The 9828-nt window shown below is 43.9% G+C and overlaps 1 protein-coding gene across 1 annotated transcript; it reads right to left on the bottom strand.

Moving 5' to 3' along the window:
- Nucleotides 1–3738: 3738 nt before the first annotated feature.
- Nucleotides 3739–8900, bottom strand: spag6 (sperm associated antigen 6). The gene is made up of 11 exons (XM_070853268.1): nt 8876–8900; nt 8694–8789; nt 8449–8615; nt 7197–7380; nt 6798–7003; nt 5634–5807; nt 5391–5543; nt 5057–5248; nt 4609–4725; nt 4348–4493; nt 3739–3884 (listed from the first exon to the last, which is right to left on the bottom strand). The coding sequence occupies exons 1-11, from the start codon at nt 8898–8900 to the stop codon at nt 3821–3823; spliced, it is 1524 nt and encodes a 507-aa protein (XP_070709369.1). The 3' UTR covers nt 3739–3820.
- Between the last annotated feature and the right edge of the window lie 928 nt (nt 8901–9828).

Here is a 9828-nt window from a genome sequence, read left to right on the forward strand (position 1 = left end):
AGGCGTCCCCCTCCTCTTCCTCAGAGTGAGGTGGCGCCTGCTGATATTAACCCCCTTTGTCTGTCGATGCTGGTCCTGCCTTTATAAAGAACGTGCGCGTGTGTTTTGGAAGTGCATCGTGGAACGTGCGCGTGCCGTGATTGTGATTTGTCGTGCTCGTCCTCGCTAACTGGCGGCTTCCCCCAAACTCAGGAGTCTGTCAGCATCTTCATCACATTTACTTGCTAACCACACATGCAGTCACATTTCAGGAGTGTGACTTTAATTTAATTTTTTTGAAGTGTTAGTCCAAAATTTCTCCTCCCTTCAACCACTCATTTCTGAAACAGGTTTATGTTCTCCTTCTTCCTCACCTTTTGTGTGTGTGTGTGTGTGTGTGTGTGTGTAAGACAGATCATCAGTGTGTTATCAGGGAAGGTAGCTGATAGTTCATCCTGAGTCAGTGGTTAGTTGAAATGTGTGTGTGTTCTTTCACTATTAATGGGCTGTTTTGTTCTATTGTCACGTAGCTCATACTGTACATAGGTTGTGTCATAAAGCAAACAGGGAACGAGGGAACACAATCTTATTCTAGTCTGCTTTGCTCTGTTTGGCCCCCCTGTAGTCAGACATAAGCACGTAGAAAACAGAGCAGCGCATGCTGGGAGAGTGAGTTTTTCTTTCTGTTTTGTTTGGGTAATATTAACTCTGGATCTCGTGTGAGGAGGGCGATGATGATGCCAGACTTTAACAGATGCAAATCAAACACCATAATAAGACACGAGCCCTGCTGCTGTACCTTGAAATGAACAAGTCCTCGCTTTTGTGACTTCGCTCATGAGCAGCACCCTCACCCATTAACCGCACCCTCCGGTCACCCTGCTGCCACTGTTAACTTGCCAAAAGCATCTTTCAGCAGCCCACATGAGCTTGAAGAACATCTTCGTCGTATAATGTGACTGTTTGCTTGAACTGAACTTGTTTTTGTTTTGTTCTGGCTTTTTTTTTGTTTTTAACTGGGAGATGGAGCGAGGTGTGCTTCACTGATATGTGAACATGTCCAAATCTATCAGAAACAGTTCATGTGTTCATGTGGTTCATCAAGTGTTAAGGGAATATTTGATCACAAATGCAAATGGCCGGAGGCCAGGCGAGATCTGCAGAGACAGAAATATTTCCTTTGGCCTTAAGATTCAAAATCATCAAATCTTTGCAGAGAAAAAAAAATCAATTTGAAAGTAACTGAATCCTTTGAATTCACACACGGATAAACACAAGTAAACACACACCAGGCCTGGAAATGTTCTGTCCTGTAATTGAGCTTTGGTCTCAAAACAGTCCTGAGTACTTTTAGACTACAGCTAAAAGGCTTTAGCTTTGGTTAAAGCATTACTCTGTGTGTGTGTGTGTGTGTGTGTGTGTGTGTGTGTGTGTGTGTGTGTGTGTGTGTGTGTGTGTGTGTGTGTGTGTGTGTGTGTGTGTGTGTGTGTGTGTGTGGCTGTCAAACAGTGGCTGGTGAGAGTTCCCTTTCAGTGGCAGAGAGGCCAAAATGTTGATGTATGTTTATTGTTCCTCACATTTATTGATGATGATGATGATGATAATAATACACTCCATTCCATAAGCGTTCACTCAAACCAATTAAAGCACTTGTTCTGCTTAACTCAAAGTCTACCTCTGATGTTTTTTATTTGATCTTCACAGTTCCATGACCTATATTTATTCCTTCGTTTTTAATGTTTGTTTCACATTTGAAATGATGTTTCACACACAGTCTGCTGAGGAGAAGAACGCCTTTGACTCCTAAGTGAATAGTGTAAGAAAAAGAGCTCTGCAGGATTTAATATAGCTTTTTTTTTCTCTTCTTAGTTGCCTCTAATGTATTTAAATCCATTTTGACCAAAATTTACAGCAATAATCTAATTAAATCTGGAGAAAAATAGAAACACAAAAAATGAAATATTAGAACGAAAACCATGATGGAAAAAGGCTTCTTTTTTTTAGTGTGTTTTTGTTTGATGGACCTTCACACTGAGGAGCCAAAACACAAACGGTGTGTGATAATTATCAGAGGGAGTCACGCGTTGGAAACACATCAATTTCCACGTCGCACCGCTAAAATTGTTGCACTTTGCATCATTTACACTTTTTAAATGAGCAAAATAAATAGATAAGAATAAACTGGACGGCGCCGATGTCCTTTTAACAGCCTCCTGGGTGATTTACTGTGGTCGGATTGCGAACATCCTGGGAGCAAAAACATACAGTGTGTTCAGCGTGAAAATATTTGTCACTTCGTTCTGATTTCTGGTCTGTGAGGAGTTAGCGCGCCTCCCTGCACCAGTATCACATGTCACAAATAAAAATCTCACCAGAGCAGATGAAATATATATTTCCTCTTCAATATTTGTAGCTAGAAATATATATAGAGAGAGAAATATTTATTAATGGTATTTTCTTTGCTTTCTTCATTTCGAACAAAAGATTAATTGTGAGCAGAGGACCTCGCTGCTTCCAGTATTTTTTAATTATTCTCCTTTAATTCAAAATTGTCCCTAAAAAAATACCCCGGCTCGTAAGTTTGCGTCCTTTTTTATCTTTATTCTCCCATAAATGTTGATCCTAATGATGATGAGCACATCTCAGATCAGCCACAGGCCTGCCGGCTGTCACTGTCTGCTGTCTGCTCGCCTACAAAGTGTCACCTGCTTCACGTCTTACTGCACCGACACATTACGAGGAGACATCACGTCATTTTTACGACTGTATAGAAGCGAACCGTATCATTTCTAAACATGGAGACTCCAAAAACAGGTTCCTACATTTTCACAGGTTAGAATAAGGAGGAAGCTGTCCTTACACTACAGACACTGCTGTTTGCAACAGGCTGTACTGCTGGATTATATTGCAGGGGGAGTGTGGAGATCTTTTCGATCCTGATTTGGTTTCTTTATACGTTAAATATGAAAAATACTCATTTTTATCATAAGCCTGAATAGACTGTTGGCTTTAGGTTTATTTGTTTGTGTCAACATAATATGTATTTATTTATACTGAATAATGGCAAAGGGGATAAAAAGCCCGGCTGAATTCACTAGAAGGAAAACCTTTAGATGAGTCCCGTAGCTGTATGGATATAAAATTAGATTTTGGAGGAGGAGGAGGAGGAGGAGGAGCGTCAGCTGCTGCCGCAACACGCTCACATCTCCGCAGCGGCGGGAGGCGGAGGCTCATTTGCACCGTCAGTACAATGTGGAGAAGGAGCAGAGGCAACACAGCAGACAATAAACAAAGAGCGGCTCGCCATGTGCGCTGCAGCTGCTGCACGCACACACACACACACTCACACACACACACACACACTCACACACACACACACACACACACACACAGCTGAGCTGCAGTGGTGAGTCGCGGCCACCAGGGGGCAGTCTGATGCCTGCAACCACAGCACAGCCGAGGAGGAGAAGCGTCACCCAGGATATGGTGTGTGTTTGTCAGGGAAAATGAAGGTGTGTGTGAGCCGTCCGTCCGTGAGGGACGCTGCTCTTGAAACAACCCACGTGACAGCGAGTCAGCTGATTCCCTATCCCACCTCCAGGGTCTGCTGCTGTGTCCTGAACCTGACCTTTGACCTCTCAATGGTGGCAGGACAGAGTAGATTCCATACTGATCATGATATGGTATCAAAGAGGACGTCGACAGAGTTCTTGTTCTTTATTTTATCTTTAAGGTCTCTGACACAACATGTAGTGACAACATTGGCATATGTGACTTTATCTGTTCTACTACACCATATAATATAAAACACTGTGTGCATGAACTCTTTAACAGGATGACATCAGGACGGCTGGTAGTTCTCTAACCGCTGCAGCAAGACCTCTGAGTATCCAGGGGAGTAGTACCTGGAACAACACACACACACACACACACACACACACACTGTAAGTGTTTTATACTGAACTCGTACTTAATACTGAAGAATCATTTTTGTCTGTCATCATCAGATTGTGCTGAGTTCACTTTTCCCAAATCCAGTTTTTGTTGGGTTTACTCTTGTGCTAGACTGTCTATAATTCTAAAAAATTTAGCTTGTTGTATTGAAATTTACTTACGTTAAGTTCATTGTTAAAACACTATGTTACTCTGACAAAAAAAGAAAGAATTTGTGATTATCGATTAGGTTTTAACTGACAGGCGGGGCGGAGAAAGGAAATAGAGCTGAAAACGTGCTGCTGAGTCACGCTGAAATCACGTGATCTGTCACACCTAGATTACTGTTTACGTCTCTCAGAGCTGTTACACACAGGGTGCACATGCCAGCAAATGTGTTAATAGTGTGTGTGTGTAGTGGGGAGAGAGGCACACCTGACTATCTCTTCAGGGAAGCAGCTGTTGATAGCGTTGATGTGCTCCTGTAGAGAGGAGCCAGGCTCAGCCTTGATCTCTTGCACCTTCTTCAGCCCCCCGCTGGTCACGAACAGACGGCGAGCCTTACTGTCATGTGGCAGCACCTTTGAGGGCAGGGAGCGCAGAGTGTATGACACAAATATAACGTGAAAAACTTGAAAAACTTACTGATCACAAAAATGCAGGTTCCCAATACTGGTCCTAGACTCACTCGCTCACCTTGCTGAACTGGCAGACCACATGTTTGAGGATGTTGCTCGGGACGTCGTAGAGGAGCGGCTCCAGAGCCGGCAGGAAGGTGCACTTCTGCAGGATGCTCTTCAGAGCCTTCTTACTCTGGAAAGAGCAAGAGAAGATAAATGCACAGTGTATACAGTCATATAACCTGTTATCACGACCTCTGACACCAGCTGACCCATGACTCACAATCTCTCAGTTTAATGGCTTAAAAAAAGAGTTTGTCTTGTCCTCTTTTGGTGCTCACTAAGAATTTATTAAAGGAGTCATCTGAGCCTCACTGTGCCAATATGGAATTTATATAATAGCCTAAAAGAACACCTAGAAATCTAAAATATTTCTGTTTTTGAGAAGTTGCGGACTTGAGCCAACACTTTCAGTCGTGATACAAAGCTTAAAGTCTAAATTAGTGCATATCTGCAGCTCTGACTTTGGCCTGCAGGTCCTCTGAGCTGCTGGCGTCCATGTAGAGTTCCAGCAGCTTGGGCAGCAGGCCTGCAGTGGCCACCACCTTGGCGTGCTCAGGGGTGTGATGACCTATCTGGCCGATGGACCAGGCCGTGGCCGCCCTCATGTGATGCTCAGGCTCCTCGGACAGACACAGGGCCAGCTGGGGCACCCCCTGCAGGACAGGAGGACACACGGCACAGCAGGAGAGGCTCAGTTAATACGAGTGAGACACCACTGAGCCTGAGGGAAGGCCTCTGGTTTTAGAGGTGGACTCATCTTAGTAGGGGGGGGATCATCCCAGCAGCCACACACACCTTGGAGAGGATGACAGCCATGGCAAGGCTCTCACTGTGAGCAGCCACGTATCCCAGCATCATGATCCCCGGCAACCGCAGGTTTCCACTACATTCGCCAAGGTAGTCAACCACTGCCGCCATGCCTCCACAATTCACAATCACCTGGGACAGCTGGAAACGCACACACACACACACACAGTGCTTTGTGTGCGGCCACGACGGAGGACTACACGTGCCTGTGAGTGTGTGTGCGTGCACTACCTCCGGTGTGTGTTTCACCACCTCCCTCATCAGCGTGGTGACGTTCTTCCTGACGTACTCGTCTGGATCTTTGAGGCAGGCCACAGCCGCAGGGAAGATCTCAGCCTCTATCACCATCTCTGCCAGGCTCACCGAGTGCTTGCTGATCTGACTGAGGGCTGAGAACACCTGCCTCTGCATGGACACAGGAACATGGCCGCCAGACTTCATTCACATTTTCATGAATTTAATGACCACCTTATGCTGTACATGTCTAAGGCCAGCATCTATGTCTTTACTGAATATCTGGTACTTTTGTTACTTTTGTTGTTTTTTTTTTTCAATTTACTATCAATGTGAGTGTTTCTATAGTTATAAAATCCACCTGCAGTTGATGTTAATATTCAACATTTAAACTGGTTGCCAGAAAAATTATTTTAATTCAAAATATTTAATTCTAAGGATCAGTACCACTTTTTAAGGTTTTTAAAGTCCAACAGAAACTTGAATTTTGTATGACTGTGTTGCCTGCAGGATCTGTAAAATGGCCTCTATTTTACCATCTTAGCAGGTTTACTCTTTAATGTTTATACTCAAAAATGTAACGTTACTACAGCGGTAATTTGTACAATGTAACACACATTGCACAAAATTTCAAAAGAATATTTTTAAATTAAATCATGTCTTATCCATGACAAATAATATTTCTACTTGTGTATTTTCAATAAAATGATGTCAGAAGATTTTCTAAATCGCTGTTATTAATTCACATTTAATTCACAATGTGTCACATAGAGTTCAGGCAGCACAAGAGTCTTAACGATGAAGGCAAAATAATATAAATCATAAAAAAGGGAATTTATACTTAAGACCAGTCTTTTGAGTTCATTTTAAAAAACAGAAATATTTCCACAAATCGGCCCTAAAGGGCCCTGTGATGATTATTAATTATGTTGTGTGATAATGTCACGGCAACCTAATTTGACAGGAAAAGAAAAGAAAAGCATTTCTGTTGTTATTCATAAAAACAGCCTCAAGCTTCAGTAATCAGAAAATCAGCAGGCATGTAGGTGACATGAATATTTAACTGTTTGTCTGTAATCTAAATATGTGGATCTGTCACTCCTGCGATCAGACACGTCCAGCGGAGTCAGACAGCAGCAGTTTTAAAGGAGGCTGTCCCACCTTGAGTTTGCCGTCTGGGTTGAGGATCATCTGTGCCAGATGTGCGATGGCACCGTTGTCCACCACGGTCTGGGCCAGCTCTGGCGTGTGTTTGGCGATGTCACTGAGGGTGGACGCTGCGATGCGTTTGAGGGCCATCTCAGGCTCCAGAAGACACAGCACGAGCAGGGGGACGGCACCTGCATCCACCACTGACTGAGACAGAGCTGCACAGTGATGGAAAGAGGAGGGAAAAACAAATGCATGAAGGTGAAGGAAAGAAGAAAGTGTGAAGGAGAGCATCCCAAGACAAAGAATGATATCTGAAACATCTTCCCATGAGCCGAAAGGTTTCTCTGAACCAAGAAAGTGAGAGAAGGAAATCACAGAAATCTGAAATGTCAGTGTCTCCTTCCTTACATGCGTTGTGTCGTGCGATGTATCCTAGAGCCCAGGCCGCAGCCTCCTTCACCCCGGGGTCAAACTCCTCCAGGCAGAGCACCAGGGTGTCGACTCCCCCGCAGGCCACCACAGCCTGGGACAGCTCGGGGGAGTGTTTGGCAACTGCACGCAGGACAAACGCTGCTGCCTTCTTATAGAACCTCTGCACACAGAAACACACAGACACACACACACTGACTGTCAGGATTTTAAAAAATGACTTGAAAAAATAGTTTGTTTTTCACTAATTAATTATTGAAACATCTCATGTACTCTGGAGTTTCCACTATACGATCAAATCCTTGTGTTTTCTCTTCATTGTTACATACTCTAATGCTGTATGTGTCTGTAAGTTAAAACTAAGAATAAAATCAATGAATTACTTGTTATGGTGTTTTCTTCAAATCTTTTTTTTTCTTGTCTTCTGACCCAATAAACCCAGTCCACAGAGTACTGAAGCCATAACACTGGGCTTTCACATTTGAGAGGGATGACAAAATACACAAATGACCAGAAAGCACTGGTATTACACCAAATAAGGAAATATTTTGATATGTTTTATGCACTAAAATGCGATAAAACAGCCTACCCCAGAGTTTACATATAAAAATAAAATATAGTGGTATGATGGAATTTGTGTAACTTGTGTTTTGGCTCAAAATCATGATTATGTACATTCTTCAATAATAAGTTCAGATAAAATAGGTGAAGTCATGAGGTTTTAAGCTAATAAAACTGTTATGGTCTCTAGGGCTCGCTTTTAAATGCTGCAAAGCCACTTCAAAAAATCTTATTTTTTTCAAAGGTTTCAATGCAGATTTTTCACCATTTGTACGTTTGTCTGCAGCAAACACTGAGTTCTTGTCATATTTGACATAAAGTGTTTTTAAAAGTGTTTATCATAAGAGACTGTAATGTCCCACTAATAACAAGCACTAAACCTTGTCCTCCCTCCATTCTGAGCCTCCGAGTGGGCTGAGAGGGAGAAAGAGACAGAAAACAAAGGCCTGGTTGCTCTCATGGTAAAGGGCTCTTAGGTTTTGAAGTAGCCCCCAAGCGAGCTGCCAAGTTCGCCCAAAACACACTCTCACATTCAGGGGGCCGACCCTGAGGCCCTGCAGGGTCTCTCTCTCTCTCTCTCTCACACACACACACACACCCACACACACAGCACTGGACAGCCTGTGTATACTAAACATGCACTGATAGCTCCAGAGGAAGAGACACTGACGTTCTGCGAGGCCAGAGAGTGGACCAGCTGGGGCAGGATGTCCTCCTTCACCACGGCCTCGGCCAGCTCGTCACTGTGGTCAGCCAGGCGGCCCAGAGCCAGAGCCGCCGTCTGCTGGATGCTGGGGACCACGTCCAGCATCAGGGGGCGCAGCATGGACATCACACCTGAGAGGGGAGGAGGGGGGAGGAATAAACACTGAGAACAGCAGCTAAACAGAGCTAAGCCATCATCTTGTTTCTTACCAGCACTTTGGAGGATTTCTATGTTTTGTGGTCTGGCTGCCAGATCAGCTACAGTTTGCACAAACTGCATCCTTGATTTCTGGTACTGCTCAAAAGCTGCGGGGCACAAAGCAGACAGAGAGACAGGTGGACTTTGAGCTGAATCCTCCTTTTTCTGAAGGAAAACTTGCCAGGAGTCTCACCTTGAATGATCTGTCGTTGACTCATTGTTACCCGGATGGAAAATGGCTCCTCTAGAAGATTACTATCACACTCTAATGCGATTTATCTCCCAGAAAACAGGACTCAGGGCGGCGTTTCTCCAGGTTTGGACTCTTGGTAGTGTTGTTGTTAAGCGTTGCCGCGGAAACAGACAGGAAGTAGAGCGTTCTGGGGCTCCTGCCAAAGATCGTCTCTTAGAAAGAGGAATCCCTCCTGCCGCTCGAACTTCGCCAGCGGAACGTGATTCCCGGAAATATGTCGAGAGTGAGTCCTCCACGGCTCTGTCTGTCCACGGTGTCTTCTTGTGTTGGCGCTAAAACACAACTGCGGACTTGCCGCACAGCATCGTTACTCTCAAAGATTCAAAGCAAAACAGGGGCGTCAGATCGAAGCGGCCATTTGGCTGAATGGAGGAACTCGCTGCCCGCTGGTGTCCGTCTGCTCTGAGTGTCCTGAACTTTTCCCCACGAAACACGTTTGTTTCTTCTTCTTTCTTTTTAAATGTAGCCTTTCCTGCTCGCCTTTGTCCTCACATGACCTGCCAGGAGAAGACCACTATATTTATACAAGAGGCGACACGGACTAAATAAAACCTACATGATCACGATTATTAGAAAATGTCGAATTAATGTGATCGCTGCAAATATTAGAGCTTCTCTCTCTCGGCTGGTATTTGAAGGTGTTTATGCTACAACAGCAAACAAAGACGAAAAAAATAAAGGAAATAACAATAGGTGCTAAAGGCAAATAATGAAAATAAATAGACTTATTAATTAAAATAGGTCCATTCAGGCTCACAGGCAGGACAACACTGGATATTTACAACCGAATGGCTGATATTTTAGATGAGTGCACATTTATTTTGTTTACCAAAGCCTCGTGTCTTATGTACGTTTATCACAAAGTTACTGCATCAATAGAAACTATTTCAAAA

Source organism: Pempheris klunzingeri, chromosome 21 (assembly GCF_042242105.1).
Source record: "Pempheris klunzingeri isolate RE-2024b chromosome 21, fPemKlu1.hap1, whole genome shotgun sequence".
NCBI classification, from domain to species: domain Eukaryota; kingdom Metazoa; phylum Chordata; class Actinopteri; order Acropomatiformes; family Pempheridae; genus Pempheris; species Pempheris klunzingeri.

Excerpts from the sequence above, each read along its gene's own strand:
- spag6 (XM_070853268.1), bottom strand. The coding sequence starts at position 8,900 with ATGAGTCAACGACAGATCATTCAAG. Across the intron at positions 5,544-5,633 it reads TGGTGAAACACACACCGGAG|CTGTCCCAGGTGATTGTGAA; the intron begins GTAGTGCACGCA and ends GTGCGTTTCCAG. Across the intron at positions 3,885-4,347 it reads TTCCCTGAAGAGATAGTCAG|GTACTACTCCCCTGGATACT; the intron begins GTGTGCCTCTCT and ends GTGTTGTTCCAG.